Raw genomic sequence first — 22,474 nt, 5'->3', positions numbered from 1 at the left:
ATGGGATAATTATATAATGTTTAAAATTGGTCATTAAAATTAACGTGTTTAAATTAGCTTTTACCAAATCCTTATAATAAAGTAACAAGTTGTTTGTCTGCCTATCTGTCTGAACCGAAGGATCTCGCTAACCGCTGAATCGATATTGTTCTCCTTTAAAGTGTAGTTTTTCACAGGTCCTGGTAAGGTTTATAACTTTTTTTGGGGAGGGTACCACCACCCTCCCGAGAGAAATCGCCCCTAGAATTTTTTAAAACAAAAATTAAAAATGGGGGAAGGCATCGACCACCCCCCTCTAGATTTTTTTTACTTTTTCTTTAAATCTAAAAAAAATATTGGGTTATCAAATTCAACTCCACCCTCCTCAAGTCACCCTAGAGGCCTCTATGGGCGTAATTATTTAGAGTACTATTTGGGATGAATTCTATGTACACGATAAAAATCTTGTTATATCTGCATTTATTGAAGAGAAGTTTTCCAAAAATTCTAAAACATTTAACTATGAATGAATATTTTTTAAAAAGAAATATTTATAAAATAATAAAAAAGTAGGAAAATACCAAAATACAAAAATTTGAATTTAACAATCAAAATTTGGTCCAAAAATAAATATTTAAAAAAATTAAATATACAAATATATAAAAAAAATCTAGATTTGCATCAGGTTTTTTAACCCAAAATCATTTTCTATTTGTCATTTTAATATTTATTTTGATAGCAGAATTTTCCCATAGAATCTAGATAATACTCAAGGTAACAAATCAGATTTTCATATTCTGGAGCTTTGCTTTATAAGCACTACTAAGATAGGATTGACTTTATTTTTAAAGATTTCCCGTTTCAAGTCTTACACCCTGTTGTACGGTACTGATTAAATAAACTGCCAGTCTGTATCTGGTAATATTTGTCTGTGAGATTTTCTGTAATACAAATCTTTGGTTTCATGGTTGTTGTCACCTGTATTACATTTTTATATAAAATTAGGTAAATGAAAGAAGTACAAGGATTACAATTTCCACAATTAGCAAAGCATAAAAAATCAAGGAAGGAGAAACGGCTAAAGTTAGTTATAGATTAGAAATTAATAAGTATAATAAGTGTCATTTACAGCATTACTACATTCTGAATATTACAGCTTTGATGATTTGGTTTAATGGGTATCTCTTCCAGTGGCGTGCGAACCGAAGGGGGCATTTGGAGCAATCGCCCCCCCCCCCCCCTAGCAAACAAAAGGGGGAAGAGATTGGGGATAGAAATGGGAAATAGGGATGGGGAAGAAGGGATAAGGACTATAGAAGGCCCATAATCAAATAATCCCACCCTTTAAAACGCCCTTGTTTAAAATTAGTATATATAATCAAAATGCCCCTCCCCCTAAAATAAAGTGCCCCCAGGGGACACTTTGATTTAGGGGGGGGGGCGCAAAATTTTGCACGCCACTGATCTCTTCGCAAAAAATATCAGTCTATCATAGCAAACGAGAATATCACATTTCTCACACAGCGTTTCGTAATAATAGAGTAGCTTTGCTATTAACAACAAAAAATACTTGATAACATGCAGTGTATCGACGAGGTTTTCCATACTCCAACTGCAGACACCTCCAATTCTTTCCAACCTAAATAACAATATAAGTAACAGAATGTGTATCTGTCTGTGTGTCTGTATGTCTGTAGCTAAGGGTCACATCTAGCCGCTTAACCGATATGGTTCTTCTTAACTTTGAAACTTTACCTTGTCAAGAGAATTCTCCTTTGAAAAAAAACTAATTAAATTGAACATAGTAATAGTGTCTAACTTTTTATCTTTGTGACGTAACAAAAATCCATCTCTTTTTTAGGTGTTTCCTTTCCCACCTCCCCTCTCATCCTTCGATTTTTGTTACGTCACAAAGATAAAAAGTTAGACACTATTACTAGGTTCCTTAAATTTCAAAAAAAAATTATAAACTAAAAAAGAAAGAGGAAGTTATTGTGGTAAGCCGAAGCGTTTCAGCTCACCGGTTGCGAGTTCGAATCCAACGAGCCCTAGCCTTGAAGTATTCTACCAAAACAAACTAGCAGGATTTACTCATACAGAAATTATATATTTAACTGAATACATTTACAATGGATGGTTACTATATATATACAAATAGATTATAACAATAGGTTAGGTTTGAAGGGGGTGTGGGAGACAAGGGCGTAGCCCGCGGCGGTAGACAGTCTGTGGGGGTAGCTGTGGTAAAAGGGGAGGCACCATCTCCCGGTTGTATAGTTGCATGAGGGGCGCGTGATTGCTGCGTGTCCGTGCCCCTCCCCTATTTAGCCAGTCCAGTTTGACCGCTGCGCAACGGGGTCATCTGCGGTCATGAGGTGAATGGTGATATAATAGGATTAGTGCAGAAGGCTTGACATGATAAGCCACTGCGTAGCAACTCTGTAAACTACCCGTCCGTCTGTTGCCGTATTACCACAACCTCCCCTTCAAGGGCTGCGGGGCTCCCGAGCCACCAGGCCTTGAACCTGGGGATACGGCAGCCTCTGTCTGCGAACGACAACATCTTCCTGGGGCACAGCTCGGTGCAGGACAGCTCTGGCTATACAGGCTCCGCGGGACACTCGCTGCTCGGTCTGGCTGTGGTTGGATATCAGCATTGTCAACTCCCGGTTGGCTTCCAGCCGCGGGTTGGCGACAGCCAGGCCCCGTCGTTGGAAGTTTGGCCTTGTTTGCAGGACTAGTTCTGTCTCGGCTGGTAACTGAACACGGAGGCCTAGGCTCACTCTAGAGGCTCCCAAGGGGGGAACGACAATGGAGGAAGGCGCGTAGAATTCCATGGGGGCGCCTGCCTGGTCCAGGTTGCTCGGCCTCTTAGCTCCCACTCGGATGGGGACGGCTGTCATCAGTAGGGGACACATCGCTTCAGCTTCACCCTCTGGGGCCGCCACTTCCATCTCAGTGGCCGCTTCTCCTCCTGTAGGCTCGCTGCTGGCCGGCAGGGGCTCCATGTCAGCATCAGGGTTCCAGATTGCATCCCTAGGCGGTTCTGGGGCTGGCGGCGGCAGCGGTGGTTCGTTGGGTTGGTGCTGCAGGTTCTCTTCTACAGGGTCACGATCCTGGCCGCTAGGCTGTGGGGCGGCAGCTGCCGGCTGGTACACTGGAAACTGTCCTGGGTCACTAGCTGGCAGCGCCGCAGCTCCGACTGGCAGCTCAGTGGCTTGGATGTCTGTTGGAATCTGCTGGGCAGTTACATCTCCGGTGTATTTGCGCAGTCGGCCTACATGCGCGGTGATTTCCGAGATCTTGGCTGTTGGAGAGGCAGGCTTGATGACATAATGGACGTCTGTGGCTTGTCTCACTATCTTCCAAGGGCCAGTCCATCTCTTGGTAATCTTGGCTGACTTCCCTGGCACCAGGCGGGGGGCCAGATACCAGACCAGGTCTCCAACTTTGTACTTGGCCGTGCCTTCGTAGGCGGCCGCGCTCCTTCGGATGGTTCCCTCCTCTCGCTGCTGGATTGCGTCGTACACGGCATGGTATTGTTGCAGGAGAGCTTGGACGTTGGCTGGGACTGAGGCATATTCAGTGTCTGGCAGCCGGAGTACCATGTCCACTGGAAGCTTGGCCTCTCTCCCAAAGTAGGCCAGGAAAGGGGTCACGCCCGTGGATCTGCAGGCTTTGGTGTTGTAGGCGAAGGCAATGGCAGGCAAGTGTGGCTCCCAGTTGTTGTCGTCTCTGTCCAGGAACAGCCGCATGCCTCTATTGAGCGTCCGATGGAACCTCTCCACCCGGTTGGACTGCGGGTTGTAGGGCGGTGGATGTGTCAGGCCAATCTCGAGCTTGGAGGCCAGTTCCTTGAATACCTGGCCAGTGAACTCCATCCCATTGTCGGAGTGGATCTTCAGGGGACATCCGAACGTGGCCAGGTGGCGGTGCAGTAGGGTTTCAGCCACCGTGAGAGTGCGCTTGTTGGGGATGGCGTAGAGGCTGACAAACCGGCTGAACCCATCCTGACAGGTGAGGATGTAGCGGTTCCCGGCTGGTGTCTCTGGCAGGGGCCCCACCAGGTCAATAAACAGGACTTGCTGTGGATACCCCTGGCGGGAGGGCACATCTATACCTAACTTCAGCCTCTCCTTGGTGACCTTCTGTACACACTCAGGGCAAGTCTGAACCATCAGGCGGACGTCACGGGACAGGTTGGGCCACCAGAAATGCATGGCGACGCGGGCAATAGTGGCGTCCATCCCAAAGTGCCCGGCCATGGGGGTCCCATGGGCCAGGAAAAACGCGTCCTGCTGGAGGGCCGAAGGCAGCAGGTATCTTTTCCTCTCCTCTGTCAGGGTCTGGTTGGTGGTGGTGAGGCAGCCATGCTCGTCGAGTCCCAGGGCTGCGAAGCGGCTGGCATACTGCTGCTCGTCCCGGTCCTTGCCTCGCAGCTCAGCCTTAGTTGGGGCCTTTCCGTCGGCCACCCACTGGCGGACACGGAGCAGGAGGGGATCCTGTGTCTGTGCCTCTAGGACTCTGGCCGGGTCCAGCCGTGCTGCGGAGGGTCTGCCAGCTGCGGGCTCCCCTAGCTGGCAAAGGGTGTGAAGGTACTCAGCCTGCTCTGCTAGTTCTTCGGCGGTGGCTGTCGGCATATTATTGTCCTCCCGGCGGGTGAGGGCGTCAGCATTGGTATTCTGGGTGCCAGGACAATGGCAGACAGTGAAATCTAGGGCCGCTAGCTCCTCCTGCCAGCGGGCCACCATCCCGGTGGATGTGTTCAGCGACTTCATCTGTAGCAAGGCTGAGGAATCAGTGTTGATCTGGAAACTACGGTAGGACAAGATGCCGTGAAATTTCCGAATTCCATACATGATGGCGGCCATCTCTCCCTTCCAGGATGGGTAGCGAGTTTCGGGGTCGGTTGTCTTGCGCCCCACGGTGGCAATGAGCCTCTCCTTGCCGTCCTGGCATTGGCTGAGTATGGCAGAGATGGCGTGGCTGCTGAAGTCTGTGGTGAGCTGGAACACGGCTGGTAAGTCAAACCTGGGTGCTCGGATGGGGGCTTGGCGAAACTTTCCTTGAGCTGTACCAGCTGGGCTTCCATCTCAGCCGTCCAGGTCAGTGTCTTGGCCGTTTTCTGCCGATTCATCTCGTAGGTGAGGTCGGCATACTCTGGGATGAACAAGCGGTAGTAGCCAAAGAACCCCAGGAGCGCCAGCAGGTCCTTGGGGGTGATGGGGGCCGGCCAGTCAAGGATGCGGTCAATATAATCCTCTTGCATGGCTATCCCCTCACGGCTGAGGGTGTGGCCCAGGTAGTCTACTTTGGCTCGAAACAGCTTGGTCTTGGCGGGCTTGAGGCGGATTCCTCCCCTGCGGTGGGCTTCCAAGACTTCCCGGAGCCTAGCCAGGTGGGCCCAGGTGTCTTGGTGAAAGGTCAGGACATCATCAAGATATGACTGGAGGTTGGCCGTGCCTAATGGGTTCAGGACCCCTGCAATAAATCTGGAGTAGACAGATGGTGCTGTAGCTAGGCCAAAGGGCATCCTTTTCCATTGGTACAAGCCTCTGGGGGTGGTGAAGGCGGTGCAGGGCCGGCTGTCCTCGGACACTCGGATGGTGTAGTACGCAGCCACCGCGTCTAAGGCACTGTAGACGCGGTGTCCCCCGGCTCGTTCTACCAGCTGCTGGATCCTGGGCAAGGGGTAGCTGTCCAGCTCAAGACACTTGTTGAGGGCCCTGTAGTCGACGGCCCAGCGGGTGCTCCCGTCCTTCTTCTTGATGGGCACCAGAGGGCTGCTCCAGGCGGAGTCTGAAGGCTCTATGACTCCCTCTTGCAGCCAGGTGTCCAGTTGCTTCTCCAGCTCAGCCTCCTGCCGCGGGTTCAGATCCCTAAATCTCTGGCGGATCGGCTGGGTCCCTGGCTTGAGGCACAGCTGTAACTCTACTACATCAGTGCAGCCGGGGGTAGAGTTTGAGAAGACATTTCTGTACTCTGACAACATGGTCCAGACCTCCTTCTTGAGCAGGGGGTCCTTGCGCAGAAATTCGTTCTCCTCCATCTCAAGGGCTGCCCACAGCTGCTGCATATCTGGGGGCTCAACAGGCTCTTGGAACGAATGGATACGAGGGGGAGGCTTGTTAGAAACCTCCAGAATGTCGGGCTTTACCAGCTCCCCAGCCACGGGGAGGCCGGCGTTCAGCAGGAGAGGCATCTCCCCCTCATTTACCACCAGCACTCGGAACACGCTGGCGGAGCCAGGCCTGTGTGCATACAGGCCTTCTGGGATGACAAGATACTCCCCAAACCTCTGTTCTGGGGCAGATAGTTGGATGGCATCCTTGGTACGGTGTCCCACTAGCTCAACAGGGACAGCCATGACACCGCGGCCAGGCAAGACCACCCTATTGGCCGTACGGAGTTGGGGTGGTTGGCCATCAGTTGGAGTGACAGCGCTTAGCCTGTACGTGGCTGGCACGGGGTCAGCTTCAGCTCCGGGAGCCACCGGCCGCAATTTGACGGGCTCGGCGCCGGGAGGGGCTGAGGTGTCGGAGCCATGCGTGGCTCCGAGGGCGCCCGGCCACGATTTGACGGGCTCGGCGCTGGGAGAGGCCGGGGTGCCGGGGCCAGCCTCGGCTCCGTGGGCGTTCGGCCGCGACTTGACGGGCTCGGCGCCGGGAGAGGCTGAGGCATCGGAGCCATGCGTGGCTCCGGGGGCGTCCGGCCACGACTTGACGGGCACGGCGCCGGGAGAGGCTGATTCCTGGGGGCTGAGCGTGGCTCCGAGTGCATCAGACAGCGACTTGACGGGCCTGGGTTGCTGGGGGGGCCAGGTGGGCACGGCTGGCCGTTGATGAAGGTGTCGGCGGAGAAGATAGGCTCTGGAGGGCTGGAAATCTCGGGAAACGTTGTTGGCAGGTTCTTCGGAGGCACCTTGGGTACTGGGGGCAACCCCATGGCTAGCAGGTTGGTCCCCCTGTGGGCGTTCAGCGCAGCATCCACCCAGTGCGTGCCTTTCTCGACTACACGCGGCTGCTCTGGCAGTGGGCCTGGCAGAGGCCCCTCGTAACTCAACTCTCTCTCGGCTGTCTCCCGGTCTATGGGGACGCCACGGAGTGGGATAAACTCCCCACGCACCCACAAGCAGGGGGGTTGCATGTCGAAACAGAGCCTAGTTCCGAACTCCTTGAGAAAGTACCCTCCTAGGTTCAGAGGGTGTGAGAGATTCCGTACCACAGTCACGTGATACAGATGGAGTATAAAAGTGTGTGAAACTGCCATATATAATTCATATAATTTTCCAATTACCTGAAGGGGCTGCCCTTCCTCATTAGCAGTCAGGATTTGGGTGTTGTCTGGAACCAACATGCGCTGCACGCCCATTGCGTGCATGAGGTGTTCAGAAATGACGGCAGACCCTGGTACACGGTTGCCAGAATCTACCATGGCATCAACCTGTACATGCTGGGCAGGGTCAGGAGTAGGAAACCTCACCCTGATGTGGCAGGGGAAGTGGAGGTCCTGCCCTTGAGACAGGGGGGCCTCCCGCTCGGCTGGGGTCGGCAGAAACTTCGGCGGTGGCCGAACCGCAGCTATGGTAGTATCGCTTACCATGGTGTGTGTGTAGACCGCTGGTGGTGGCTTATACTGTAGCTTCGAATCACTAGAGCTTATCAATTATCACTGGGTCAACAATTTTATATTTCTTTTTATCACTTGGTTGACATTTATACACACTTATGTGTAGTTATCACTAGGAGCTCTAGGTGTGATTCTGGAAGCACCGGCAGCAGGGAATGTCCGTCCTGCAAGGGTCAGATGGATGGCGGCGGCAGGGAATGTCCCGTCCTGCAGCGCCGCTGGTTCGAATCCCGACAGATGGCGGCAGGGAATGGCCCTTCCTGCAGCGCCTCGGGTTCGAATCCTGGGAGGCAGCGGCAGGGAATGTCCCGTCCTGCCGTGCCTTTGGCTCAAATTCTGCTATCCGTCGCAGTGGTAGGCCATACTTGTGTGCTGAAGCTTCGCAGCCACACATTGCCTTCTCAGGGAGACCAGCACTTAGCTGTCCGTCTCGTAGGTTTGGCCTGGGTGTCCTGGGGCTTGTCCCAGCTACACTTGCCAATTTAGACTCAGTTTTGTAGCCGTCTGAGCTAAATTATCCGATTACTGTGGCTGCGCACCTAGCGCTACTCCTACACAGTACGGAAAAACGCCGTAAACTGGCGCTTTTAGCAGGCTAAATCTGCTTGCCGTAGGCCAGAGGCCTACATAATGCGTTCAAATGATGGAAAATCGACCTAAAAAGGCCGTCTCACGGGTCAGTTGGCTTCTCAGTTGGCAGCTGACTGTCCCCTTACTTGCAAAAGGGTCCAATCAGAGGTAGAATAGGCTAATTTCTGTAGGGCTCGATTGAAACACGCTGACACCAAGATGTGGTAAGCCGAAGCGTTTCAGCTCACCGGTTGCGAGTTCGAATCCAACGAGCCCTAGCCTTGAAGTATTCTACCAAAACAAACTAGCAGGATTTACTCATACAGAAATTATATATTTAACTGAATACATTTACAATGGATGGTTACTATATATATACAAATAGATTATAACAATAGGTTAGGTTTGAAGGGGGTGTGGGAGACAAGGGCGTAGCCCGCGGCGGTAGACAGTCTGTGGGGGTAGCTGTGGTAAAAGGGGAGGCACCATCTCCCGGTTGTATAGTTGCATGAGGGGTGCGTGATTGCTGCGTGTCCGTGCCCCTCCCCTATTTAGCCAGTCCAGTTTGACCGCTGCGCAACGGGGTCATCTGCGGTCATGAGGTGAATGGTGATATAATAGGATTAGTGCAGAAGGCTTGACATGATAAGCCACTGCGTAGCAACTCTGTAAACTACCCGTCCGTCTGTTGCCGTATTACCACATTATAACCCCCCCCCCTTCCGAATTTCTTTTAGCAAAGCTATTCTTTGAATTACTTTGTCTGTTCGTCTTTACACTTTTTTTGTAAAAGACATAAAAACAACAATAATTAATAGTGTGGCGACTATGGTTTATGATTTTTACCTTTTGCAAGAGTTTAGTAGAGTATAGATAGAACCTTCTGACAACAGTACTGTAAAGGAAGCAGCTACACTAATATCCTAAAATATTTCAATTGCATTTTATGATGAAAAAAAATATGATCGTTTTTAGGGATAGAAGGTTTAAAAGTATTATGTTTCTAGTCGTTTGGGGGTGGTCTAACCCTAAAGTGTTCTTCTAACCAACGTAATTACTACATTTAATTGTATTTTCAACGAGTTCATTTTTGTTCATTTTGGATGAAAAGTATTTTTACCCTTCACTAAAATTAGCTTATACATTATTGCAAAGATTTTATATTATCTATTTAGAACTTTTTTGACTTTAAAGGGAGATCATATTGGAAAAATTCATAGAAAAATTTCGTAGTCTAGGACAGGGGCGTCCAAGCTTTTTTATTTGGGGGGGGGGGTAAAATTTTGAAAATAAACATTTTGGCACCCCCAAGCTCATTTTTTTTTGGGGGGGGGGGGTAATCTTTATTTCATAGAGGCATTTTTTTATTTGGGGGGGGGGTAAAAATTGAAAATCCAAATTCACTTGGGGGGGGGGGGGGGTAATCACCCCATTACCCCCCCTTGGACGTCTATGGTCTAGGAGTTAAAGTTTCCGTTTTGTCTACAAAAGCTTTCTTGGAGATAAAAATAATTATAAATTATACCTAAATGAAAGAAAATTTTTAAAGTTGAATATAAATTTTAACCTTTAGATTTTGTAGGCATTCTCTTTTTACCAAATCAAAGATATCTCCATCTGTTAACCTAATAAAATAGAACAAGATAAAAAAGGAAAAAATAATATGCAGAGGTTTGAGCACATTCAATGTTTGAACATTTCCAGTTTCAAAGCAATATAAGGGGTAAAACTTAACCCAGTAGCTAAGTTAAGACTTACGCAAAAAAGGGTTAATTAGGTATATATCAGTATTCAATATTAATTTCTAACTTTCTAATTTTGAGCATTTTTTGTAGCTGGACAAAGTGTCTAAAAAAAATCAGCCTTGTGACGTCATAAAAATGAGGGATTATGCATCTCTTTCTTTCCCATTTCTCCTCTCATCTCCCTCATTTTTATGACGTCACATGGCTGATTTTTGAGACAGCTACGTATTTTCGCTTTTTATTAATTTGTTATGCTTTCTCTTATGATATCCGTGATATTAGAAGTGGGGGCAAAAGACCCCGCCTTCCCATCAAGAAAGATGGTTAAGCTATGAATTATACAACTTACCTAATATTAAAAAGTGAAATATTCTCCAATCTTGTGGCATAGAGAAGATGTTTCCAACACGACTACAAAACACACAATGTTAAATCCTATCGAATCTCGCTAACCACTGAACCAATATGGTTCTCCTTAACAGTGAAGCCTATTATAGGTCAAGGTTTTTATTTTTTTGGGTGAGGGTGTATTCGCCCTCCCAATGAAAAATGATCTTATCAAAAAAATATGTTTTTTTACTTTTTCATTTTAGAACTCAAATTGAAGAAGGAGGAGCGTCGAAATTTCCACCCTCCCACATTAAGTGCACCTAGAGGCTTATAGGGGTGTATCCGCTAGTATCATATAAAGACGTAAGGTTCTCTGTTTGTACGTAATGATTTCGCTTATTTCACTGAACCCATTCACACAATTTCTCTCAGTTCTCGATTTAAAAGAATTTGCATGCAGGACTTTGGATGGTTGTTTAGAAGCTCTGCATGGATTACAGGACGATCTCACCTAGTTTTTGGATTGTTTTATGCTATTTTATTGCTACATACCCCTCCCATTAGAACATCAAGCCAACGGATGCTTAGGGCTAAGTCGCTTGTACAAGAAAAATATAGGATTAATAACTGTTTCAGTTCCTGTGAAACAGAACAGAAACCCTATAATTTTATATATCAATATCCGCGGAAAACTGTCTATAATACAACCCAATTGATAACTAAACCTGTTCGTCTCTTCTAAATGTGACATCTTGTAAGTAGAGGCTTGTGAGTCTAAATAAATAATGCAATAGTTAAGTATTATATTTTCATTTAAGATTTGGTGATTATTTAATGGTAGGTTTTATTCTAATATCAGCAGAAAGCTGTCTATAACACGATGCGATAAAAAACCTATTGTTGTTTTTAATTTAAATTTTTACCTTGGAAAAACTGAGGACATCTTTTTTGGAACTTCAAATCTCACAACTAAAAATAAATATTTGCATTAAATTTACTTTTTCATCATTGCTCCATGTGTGTTTCTATTGCTTCAAATATTTAGGGTTTTAGAGGTTTAATTAATCTGCCATTGTACTATCTCTTTTGCCAATAATATGTACATTGATAATTACTAAATGTTGCAAAAAAATATATGTTTTTGATTGTCGTCTTGCTTTGTTTGAAAATAAAAAGAAACATATTTAATAACATTTATCTTGTTAGCTATTGTCTCAAGAGATAAAACAATGGATGATAAATTAATATACCCTATTATGATAAACCAAATTTTCTTTTCTGTAGATAAAACTTATTGGTTGAAAAGTTTGAACCAACTATTAAAAATTAAAAATAATTAACCAAATCACTTATGGTTGGTACTAACAAGCATAGTTCATTTTGTTTATCATTATTAGGAGTGTACATCAATTGATCGCCCACCCAATGTCGTATCCCTGGATAAAAGTAAGATTGCAATGGTGGAATCCCCTATTCTTTCCTAGTAGATAATTTACTTGGCATGTTCGAGTGAAGGATAAGCATTGATAGGTTAGGATAGGTTATATTAGGTTAAGTTAGGTTGGATCAGGGTGAACTAACCAACCTAACCTAACATAACATTATCACCCAACATCTCCAATAGGATAGAGAATAGGATTCCAATTGAACAGAGCTGGATCTTTAAATCATTACAATGGTGCGCCAAATCGGGGTGAGCCAACTTTCCACCAATGAGAGCAAAGCATTTTTCGAAATGCCGCGCTGTAATTGGCAGAAATTCGGCGCACCCCGATTTGGCGCACAATTGAAATGATTTCAAGATCCAGCTGAGAGCTAACCTGATTTGGAGACAGAGAGCATAGTTAGATTTGGACAAATTATTGCAAGTTCACCGATATCCAGTGTCTTCAATGTACTCGAATACCTAAGATAAGATAAGATAAGATTTTATTTCCTCTAAGGTGCATATAATTAGGGCGAGTTACTAATAAAGTTTACAATTTTAACTATAGGTTTCTTCCTGAAAAAGATTGCATGTTAATTTAGATACTAGATTTCTTCCTGAAAGAGATTGCAGGCAAGATAATAAATAAATTATTACATTATACAGTTAAATAAATAATCAATTAAATTGTAATTTATTAGCAATTTTAAGATCCTGTAGTACATTTACTATTTATGTACCTAGCTCAGGGTTGTAGTGAACTTCTCCTTCCCCGTTCACCTACATTTTACATTTTACTATACAATTTTATTATATAACTGAACACTGAGCAAGCTGTGAAGCGAGTGGATGGCTTAACCCCGGCCGGGGTTGTTGAACCGCAGTTCTTCGCGGCGCTTACCAAATCGTTTCATAGCTTTTAGAAAATAGTTGTAACAAATTGTTTTAGTTACATATTGACATATATAAAAACATATATAAGACTACTATACTAAGGTATGCTGAATATACCATCTAACAATCATTCCACTAGAATCCATACGGGGTTTCCAAAAATAAGACCAATACAATTATGTTATCGGTGCCATGGAAGTTAGCCATGTTTTTTTTCCCGTTATAGACCGCGACTCCCACCGCCCTAACGTTCCCGGATTAAAAGATTATAAGAACTGAGTAATTTAAAATCCTGTGGGATTCCAATCCCACACTTCTTTGATACCTGTAATTTATTTCCCAACCCGTCACCATATTCCTACATCCCTGATGGCGTTTATTAAATAAGAATAAATTTACATATTTGAGTTTTTTTGTTGGGTAAAAACTAGAGGGCTTGATGGATTTTAGCCACATTTAAACATTTAACATTGAACATTGCAATAACAAGGAATACATATGCGCGGTAGGCGCGCATATGTACCTAGTACGTGAAGTAAAACTTAAATAAAAACCAAAGTAAAAACTAAACAAAAATATAAAAATTTAAGATTTAATAAGTATTTTAGAGAAAAACTGATTTTATTTGTATTTTTGTCAGACGTTACAGGTGGCGATGTACTTAGGTATCCTAAGTTGATCGTGTATTCAATATTGGCTAAGCTAGTTGTAGAGTGGCTTTGCAGCTTTGAAGTTAAAAATCTTGTTAAGTTTGATATTAAGAAATTGTTTTTGCTAGATTCAATTTAAGAAGGCTAAAAATCATTTTTAGAAACACATCAGTTTACTAGCATTGTTCTTCAAGTGAAGGTTCTTTTTGTAAAGATTTGTGAGACGTTAAGACGTTAAGATGCTAAGACGTTAAGACTTAAGGAGAAAGGTTTGGACTGAGGTGAGGATTTGGCGACAGGGACTGGACTAGAGGTAAAAAGAATTAGAGAAAGAGAGAGATGGCAGGTTTGGTGTTCGAGTGGCTGCGCACCAGAATTCTGACCGAGGCAGTCGGTCCCTGGAATAACTTATCTGAGCGTTTAACAAACGCTTCCTTGTTGGCAGAGTTCTACCTCTGGGAGGTTTCAATTGAGGATGCTGTTTACCTCGAAATGCTTAGGATTTATGACGAGATTAATGAGCTGCGCTCATTTATCTTTGTCAGACAACCCCGTAGCTTGACAGGCTGCCTGTCCGGGTTGCGCTCTTTGCGGCGCACACAAGCCGCCGTTCCTATCATCGAGGAACGGCTCATGGCGTGCGCGGAAAGATGCGCTCAGACTCTTAGTGGGCGGCGTCGGTCACCTTACCTGCCAGAGATTGTTGACGCTAATGAGGATTGAATGACTGAGTGATCTGATTTGGGGAGGAACTGACCGACGGTATGGCTGATAGAGAGGAGTGTGAGAAGAGTGGGCAACAGACTAAAGACTATAAGACTGAGTGATGGATTTAATTTAATTTTGGTTGAACCCTATGATATTGATACCTAATTTTGTAGTGAATGAATGTACACGTGAAAAAGTATGTATCAACCTATCGATTATATATTTAGATGAGTCTGCTAGAGCCACCCAGCTCCAATGCTTATTAACCTGTAACTGCAGCAACATATAAAATAAATAAATAAAAGTGTTTGAGTTAAATTTGTTTGTGATAATTGTTGAAATAAATATTTTCTCCAATTTAATGGATTAATTTTTATGTCAACAACCTTTCTGTTGTTGCAGTTGTCAGTAACCTGTATCGCTGTGTCCCAACCTCACGCCTAAGCTTAATACTCAATGACTTAACAATTTAAAAACGCCAACGCTGCTCTATAATAGGATGTTTCCGTGCGTTCAAATATAAGACTTTCCGGTCTCAACAAAAAACTATAAATGGATGACAATGAAATTGGTGAAATTATGGATGATGGAAAAAAAAGATTTTGGTGAAAAATTAATGATGTATGATGAATATAATGAGTATGAAAAACATAATTAAATTTGAAGTTAGAATGTTAGAATGCAAGAATTTGGTGAAGTTTTGTAGAAAGCACTATATACCCCCCTCCCCCCCCTCCTTAACTACCCGGGTGAGAGTTCGGATCTTACAGATCCTATTTTTGGATTTTTGAGTATAGGACATGGATGAATAAAAATATTGATAGAACACTTACCATTTTTAAGTTTGTTATTTTATAGGTACCTATGTAAAATCTATTTGGTTAAGAAAGTGAGTAAAACATTTTCTATTGAATTCTTTTTCATTTACTATTTGCTTTATATTATTGGGGAGACTGTTAAAAATTGTGGGAAAAGAATGAAGGGGTGAATTTAGTAAAAAAGTTCTATTTACTCCATTTGCATATGCAAAGTTGTTTACATTTCTTGTATTATACCTGTGGCGATCACGGGAGATTTCCCAGGTATTATTAAAAATTTCTGGCTGTAAGCCATGTAGGTACCTATACATAAATTTACAGACGTTAAATTTTATTAATAGATTAATGGGCAATATCCCATTACTTTTAAAATATTCTGCTGTGTGTGCTCTGCTAGGTAAGTTTTCTATAATTCTTACTGCCGCCTTCTGTATCTTCAAAATGGGATCTAAAAGATAGGCTGGACAGGCTGTGAACAGAAGGCAGCAGTATTCCACACTAGATTTAATATAGCTTGTATATAAAATCTTTAAGTGTTTCTTATCAAGCAAATGGCGCATGACACGCATAGAGTAAATAATCTTTGAAATTTTTGCATGTACTTTTTTAAGGTGATAAGAAAACTTTAATTTTGTATCCAAGCTGATTCCTAAGTGCTTTACAAAACCCTCATTATTATCATCTACAAGGTTTAACTTTGTGATCTTTTCAGGGATGCTTTCACCTACGTTGTTCATGTCTATGAAGACATTAAATTCCGTTTTTAATTGAATTTCTTCAGGGGTAAGATTTTCTCTGGGGGAAGTAAAGACCATAACTTTGGTCTTGAGGGGATGGATTAAGAGTTCATTTGCGTTATACCAGGCGGTCAGTTTGGGGATGGTTACTTTTGCGAGTTCAATCAATTCTGCTAATGAGTTCCTTTCCATGAAGGTTAGGGCATCATCAGCAAAAAGATTAATAAAAACATCTAGGCTGCAATTTGCGAGGTCATTTATGAAAATCAAAAACAATATTGGGCCAAGGACTGACCCCTGTAATACGCCTATGATAATCTCTTCCAACGTAGATGAAAACAACCCCTTAAAATACACCTTTTGACGTCTATTGCTATAATAAGAACGGAACCATTGTAATGGTAATCCCCTTATCCCTGCATTCCTTAACTTTTCAAACAACAAATTCCTAGGGATCATGTCGAAACACTTCCGTATGTCCAAAAATATGGACATACAGGAATTGTTTCGACCTAGACACTGAGTGATCATATTTGAGAGGTCAAGGACATTATGGTAAGTTGAGATGTTTTTCCTAAATCCAAACTGTCTGCAGTTAAAAAAGTTTTTTTCATCCAAAAAATTTACCAAGCTATCGCATACGTACTTTTCCAGGGGCTTGCTTAGGTTATCAATCAATGAAATACCACGGTGGTTATCCATTTGATTGAGTGAACCTGATTTGTGGAGGACAAGAATTTTGCTTACTTTCATACCATCAGGAAAGACGCCAGATTGGAGGGAAAGGTTATAGACGTGGCAAAGGGGGTGTGCGATAACATCCGCACAACGAGAAATTAAAAACATGCTGACATCATTGATGTCTGTGGACCTTTTGGGCCTGATGTTCCTAATAAAATTTATTACTTTAAAAGGGTAAAGGGGTTCAAAAAAGATTGAGTCTTGAATGGGGGGGGGTAAAAATTCTGCAAAGTTTTTTTCTGTTGTTGGGATCTCAGGTTTAAGGGAGGTTCCAATCTGACTAAAATAGGAATTGAATTCGTTAGCGATAGCTTGGTCACCCTCAACTTTCCTATCCCCGACCTCTAAATATGAACACTCAGCACTCTTTTGATCAAATCCTAGCATATCTTTTAAACAACGCCATAATTTTTTACTATCTCTGCCGCAATTTCTTATACTTGACCTATAGTATTCTAGTTTTGCACGACGTACATTCCTATTATAAGAGTTTCTATAAGAGTTATACAACAGCTCACTTTCCCTTGTTCTTTCCCTAAGAAAATTGTCGTGGAGGGTATGTTTGTGTTCCCTCATTCTTAAGAGGTACTCGTTCATGAAAGGCTGCTGGGGCTGGACCCTAGAATTTTTTTTGACTTTTACAATGGGGCATGAGATGTTATATAACTCAAGAAACTTAGCTATGAAATTACTATAGGCAACGTTGACGTCATTTTGGTTAAGTACATTTGACCAATCGGTACTGAAAAGTGCGTCATTTAGTGAATTAATGTTGTCATCGCCTAGCAATCTTTTTTCATAAGTATCAGGTTTTTTTGGTTTTTTGTTAGCATTAATTCTATACGCATTTATCAGCAACAAGTGATCACTTATTTGTGATGTTAAGACACAAGACAACATAAGATTTGGAATAAAATTACCAACGCCGAAAATGTCAATCAATGTTGAAGTGTTTTTTGTGATCCTAGTGGCCTTGGTAATTGTATTCAAAATGCCGTTGAAATTTAGCGACTCTAGCAGACGCATACTAGGGCTGTTGTTTTCATTAATCCTGAACAAGTCAAGATTAATGTCTCCAACAATAAAGAACGGTAGGTTGAGTGACATAATCCTATCCAATAATTCAAGGTAAATTTCAAAAAATTCATCAAGTTCAGCACTACTTTGATTAGGGGGTCTATAGGTGTTCAACACTAAGAATTTAAATCCATTAAACGAACATTTGAGACAGATAGATTCACATATACGTTCTTTGAAGGAGATATTGTCAAACATTCTTACTACTTTATAATGTTTTTGCACTAGTAATCCCACCCCACCCCCCCTTTGTGTTTTCCTAAGGTTGACATGCCAGTTATAGCCTTCAATATTATACACGTCAAAATTTGCATTGGAATTTTCCCAGAGTTCTTGACACGCAAGAACGCTGGGCCGTATTCCTTTGCAATTAAATTTATCTATACACGCCACCAATTCATCAAATTTAGAATTTATCGATTGACAGTTTAAAGAAAATAAAATTATCAGTTGTTCTCTAAAAGATTTCAATTTTGTTATCGCTTCATTTTCTGACATGTATTGACAATTAATACCAAATTCTTCGTTAAATCCATCAAAATGTTGGCCATATATAGGGTTTAGGAGGTCTAGTGTAGGGTTAAGATTTAAATTAGCAGGTACCTGTTCATTTAATCCATTAGGGAGGCTTGTAGGGTACTGGTGTGGAGTCTAAGTTTATCGCAGGAGGATTAGCACGTATATCAACCAGTGGGAACGACTGAAAAACAATATATATCAGCATACATAAAACATGAATATATTTACAATAGTAATAATAGTGAGATAGATAAAACATTTAGTTAGGAGGTGATGTGCCTCCGCTCTTTACTCTTTCCCCCCCCCCCCGTGGTATTAGCTAGATACAAAAAATCTTTTAATCAATATTTTTTTTATCTAAAAATTGGCATAGGGGGTAGGTAGGTAAAATAGAGTTAAATTCTTTTCGTTTTTAGTTTTCGTTTTTTAATCTTTGACAGACGATGACATGACATTATATGACAAGAAAAATAAACGGATTAATTTAGTAATTAATCAATAAACATTCATAATAAGGACAGTAAGTATTTGTTAACTGCAAGAAAGTACTATCTAATCATTTTATCTTACTGTCGTTGGTTTTCTTTGCAGTTCTTGCAGGCATAGATTTCAGCGGTGGTAGCGGCTGCTGTTTAGGTGGATCCGCTTCTGGCTCTCTGGCTGCTGGGCGGGCTGCTGTTGTGGCAGGGGCTGGAGCTGCTGCTACGCTGGGTGCAGTTGTTGGAGCTGGCATCTGCTCGGCTGCGTTCTCATCCCCGGCCTCAGGGACATCGGCGGCTGCCGTGTCAGAGGTGGTTGCGGACTCCAAGGGAGGGAACTCGTCCATGTTGGCAGCGTTGGGAGGAGGTTCAAAGTTATCCTCAAAATCATCCTCTGTGATGAGGGGATTGCAGAACTTGGAGTTAGGGAAGAATGATCCTCTGTCTGCATAGGGCACGCTGTTGTATTTGATCAGGGGGGGCTCCATTGATGTGCTGAACAGGTTCTCGGTGCCAGGTATTGGTCTTGTCATACCGATTAAAGTGTCGGCAAATGGATTCAGAACTTTTTGCCATCTGGTTCCTGTCTTGATCTGAAAACCCACAGTTTCCCCCATTATTTTGGTACGGGAGATCAGCTTTGTTGAATGCAAAAATGTCTGGACGTTTTTATTCAAACGTGTTGTGTCGTATTGCATTTTTATCATTCTACCTGGAAAATAGGGTGCAGGGGACACACTTTGGCTGGCTGTCTTGTACTGGTTCAACTTAGCTGTGTATTCCTCGAGGACAGGGCGCTTGGATATCATTACCGCTTGGAGGTGGACGCGGGAATGAAACCTGAAGATGGCCTGTGGGACTTCCTTCTTCTTGGGGTTAAACGGCAAATGATGCGCGTACTCGATGACGTCCCCCCAGTACTGGGGGACGAAATCGAGTAGGCCGTTACGGTGGGCTATTTTCAGTGAGGGCAGAATGAGTGTGTTGTATATCGACAGCATGGTGATCTTCTCTCGGCTGTGGGGCGACTGGAAGTTCGTCACCCTCAGGGACCACGCCCTACTACGCTGCTCCCTGCAGGAGTTCTGAAAAAAACGAATAGCGTTTAAAATTGTCATCGTTTTTTGCTTGACATTCGAACTTACTCTGGAGGACCGCAATACTATCCTTAATCGCTTTTAAAGTTTCTGCCGATATTTGGGCATCCTTAAAATTGTCAATTTGCTCAAGAACAGAGATTTTTTCACTAAGTTCGGAGAATTGTTTTTTTACCGCATCTATTTCTATTTTATGGCTAGAGATTGTGTTAAAAACTTCTTCATGTCTTACCTTGGCTTTATTTTTATCGTATTCCTCAAATTTTTTGTCGAAAATCACTTCCATTCTTTCCCAAAATTCGGGAGATGATTGTTCCGGCAACATTTTCAAGCGAGTGAAGCCGTGTGGCTAAGATGGTGGTGATTTCGAGTTCAACTAGCCAATAGGAAGCGAGGAAAAATTGATGACTGCCAATAGCGTGGTTTGTTGTGGACGCTACTTGCTTACTAGCCAATGAGAGAGCGACACTGGTTTGGCCCTCGTGTGATGTGGCCAAGTTTTAAAAATAGAAATAGATAAAAGTTTTGCGGATTTTTATTTCACTTTATTAGGCGATTATTCACCCGGATAGTATTAACGGTTTTACACCGGCGATTTTGCCTAGACGGCGGTGTAAAATATGGTGCCAAAACTATATACGAGTTTGCCCATGGCTACCATATCTTCCCAGTACCAACACGCGGAGGGACCACGGACGTGGGGTAAAGGGGAATTAGTAAAGAGCGGGGGGTGTGCTGTACAGACTAGTACATACACATGGGCTAGAGAGAGAGAGATGTTGTTCGCTCCACGCTCTGAACTAAACAAGCAATAGAGAATCACATGAAAAATAGGTACACCTTATATACAAAGACATAAAAAAAAAACTTTAATACCTTAAGTAATAACCTTTAAGACAAGTCCATACGTTGTACGATCCATTTTATAGCGATAAATGTATTCACAGTTTAGGAGGGGCAAAAAAATCAACTTTATTTTTTTGTTTTTATTTTGGAAGTTTTAAACTACCCTCCACCAAATTAGATAGAACCTATCTATGAACTATTTATTTACTGTTAAGAAGAACAATATTATTTAAAAGAGAAGTTTTGCTAATATAAATACAAATAAATATATTAAAGTAAAAGAATAGAGGAGGTCAAAACTATAAGTAACATTCCCTACTAGGTTAATGCGCTGTCCAGATTTTGTATTGGGTCTTTGAAAACCAGCTGATAGCAGGTAAAGCAAAAGTAAATTTTACGTTTCTGGAATCATATCAATGACAGGCCAAACAAGAGAACAACAGGCAAAATATGACATTAAATGTTTTTTAAAAATTACTTATTGATCTTATAAAGCTGACAATAACATATGTAGATAATCTTAAATACTACACACAAAAGCAGTTGAGAATGAGTTAATTTTCGTATGCTAGCTACGGGCGATTTCTCTTGGAAGGTTTGAGGTACCCTCCCCCAAATAGCTTTAATCATTCTCAGGACCAATGGGAAGCTTCAATATATAGGAGAAACATTCGGTACAGACAGACACACAGACGAACGTCCTGTTACTTTTATAAAAGGATTATAAATATTACCTTAGAATCTGAATATTTTGGCCAACAGGTCCCTTTAGATGAGCTAAAATATTCGACATCTCCACATCACATAGGTTCAACTCCCTGAAAAAAAAAATATTTTGGACGGTGAACCGGACCACGTGAACTAGAGTAGATACTTATTGGCTAGAGGGGACTCTATACTGAGCATTTTTACCTTCTTAAATGTTGTAATTGAAAGGCCAGAAAATTGTGTAACTGTAGCTTGCATTCTATTAAAATGAGAGGCAAAATTCATTGGATATAATTTTTATATGACCCCCCCCCCCCTCCCAGGAATAAGGTTAAACCTTCCTTACCTAAGTGATCTAAAATTTCCAAGCATTGCCATATTATCTGTACCATCAAGAAAGGTCTCGCTTCTGAAAAATATTAATATGTTATTTAAACAAGGATGGCGACATTAATAAAAGCTAAACTTAATAGATTACAAAGTCAGACAAACTAATATTAACAAATATTAAGTATCAAAGCATTTTAAATTCTACATTAAATACTTAGAAGTTTGAACAAAAATTAAGTATAAATCTAATTGAATACAACATGTTTAATAAGAACATACATTGTAAGGCTTATCATAGAGATGCTACACAGGGAAATATGAATGTCGATATTATGTCAGCGACAGCCCAAACCACTTTCATTAAAGAAATTCACATATATGCGACATGACATCTTCAAATTTCATGTCGCTATAATGTCAACTGTATCAACAGGATATAGTCGACACAACAATTAAATCTGCATGTCGACTACATTTCAACAGAAAAAGAAATAAATTTCAGTATGTCATCTTAATTCTACCCTGTTCAAAAGGGATAGAAAAAAAAATTATCGAATTGTATTATAGACAGCTTTCCGCGGATATTAAAATGAAAAATTTTAAGATTAAAACCAGTATTAATATTATGATTTATATTTTAATATTTGTGGAAAATTGTCTATAATTCGATGCTATACATGATTTTTCAGTATGGCTAAGAACTAGTTCTAATCCACCGAATATTAATCGGTTTCGAAGACGTACTGGAATATAATTTACCTGGTATAATTATTAAAACTGAGTTTCTCCAAATTAGGGAAAAGTCTGTAAAGTTGGTCGACAAAATATTCTTCAAATTTCATGAATTTAAGAATAAAAATATGTTCTCTAAGTCGCTTTAATAAAACCCCATCACATGTTAAAAATGCATTGGCCTAGAATAACCATTGTTAACACTTCCGAACAACAAAATAATTGTAAAAATATTCTTCTGTAGTAGTCTATTTTTGGGAAAACTTGGGAGATTATCATTGTCATTTTCCAATATCTTTAAATAATCTTTAGCTGGCAAACTAAGAACTATATTTTGATCATTTTCAAAAAGGTTAGGTATAGCTTCAATTAATATAAAATTATATAGTTTATCAAAACAGAAAACCAACCATTTGGTTTCACAATTGTAATGCGTTACACCTTTTCATAGGCCAAGGC

The 22,474-nt window shown here is 42.2% G+C and overlaps 2 protein-coding genes across 2 annotated transcripts in view; both read right to left on the bottom strand.

Annotated features, from left to right (window-relative positions):
- Nucleotides 1-22,474, bottom strand: part of LOC145305230 (uncharacterized) — a 49,699-nt gene that overhangs the window by 1,520 nt on the left and 25,705 nt on the right. The window contains exons 17-26 of the mRNA XM_080146819.1: nt 22,043-22,090; nt 21,300-21,362; nt 20,980-21,063; nt 12,074-12,159; nt 11,177-11,222; nt 10,979-11,027; nt 10,273-10,334; nt 9,746-9,803; nt 9,025-9,101; nt 1,550-1,618 (exon numbers count right to left, since the gene is read on the bottom strand). Of these exons, the coding sequence (XP_080002945.1) occupies nt 1,550-1,618; nt 9,025-9,101; nt 9,746-9,803; nt 10,273-10,334; nt 10,979-11,027; nt 11,177-11,222; nt 12,074-12,159; nt 20,980-21,063; nt 21,300-21,362; nt 22,043-22,090 (642 nt within the window). The remainder of the gene's footprint in view (nt 1-1,549; nt 1,619-9,024; nt 9,102-9,745; nt 9,804-10,272; nt 10,335-10,978; nt 11,028-11,176; nt 11,223-12,073; nt 12,160-20,979; nt 21,064-21,299; nt 21,363-22,042; nt 22,091-22,474) is intronic.
- LOC145305231 (uncharacterized) lies at nt 17,816-20,198 on the bottom strand. The gene is made up of 2 exons (XM_080146820.1): nt 18,394-20,198; nt 17,816-18,004 (listed from the first exon to the last, which is right to left on the bottom strand). The coding sequence occupies exons 1-2, from the start codon at nt 19,418-19,420 to the stop codon at nt 17,988-17,990; spliced, it is 1,044 nt and encodes a 347-aa protein (XP_080002946.1). The 5' UTR covers nt 19,421-20,198; the 3' UTR covers nt 17,816-17,987.

This window comes from Acartia tonsa, chromosome 14 (genome assembly GCF_053477335.1).
Source record: "Acartia tonsa isolate MP-2025a chromosome 14, ASM5347733v1, whole genome shotgun sequence".
In the NCBI taxonomy this organism is placed as follows: Eukaryota; Metazoa; Arthropoda; class Copepoda; order Calanoida; family Acartiidae; genus Acartia; species Acartia tonsa.
This window is presented reverse-complemented; position numbering and strand designations above follow the sequence as displayed.

Bases quoted from the DNA above. Each gene is read 5' to 3' on its own strand.
- LOC145305231 (XM_080146820.1), bottom strand. From the start codon at position 19,420: ATGACAATTTTAAACGCTATTCGTTTTTTTCAGAACTCCTGCAGGGAG.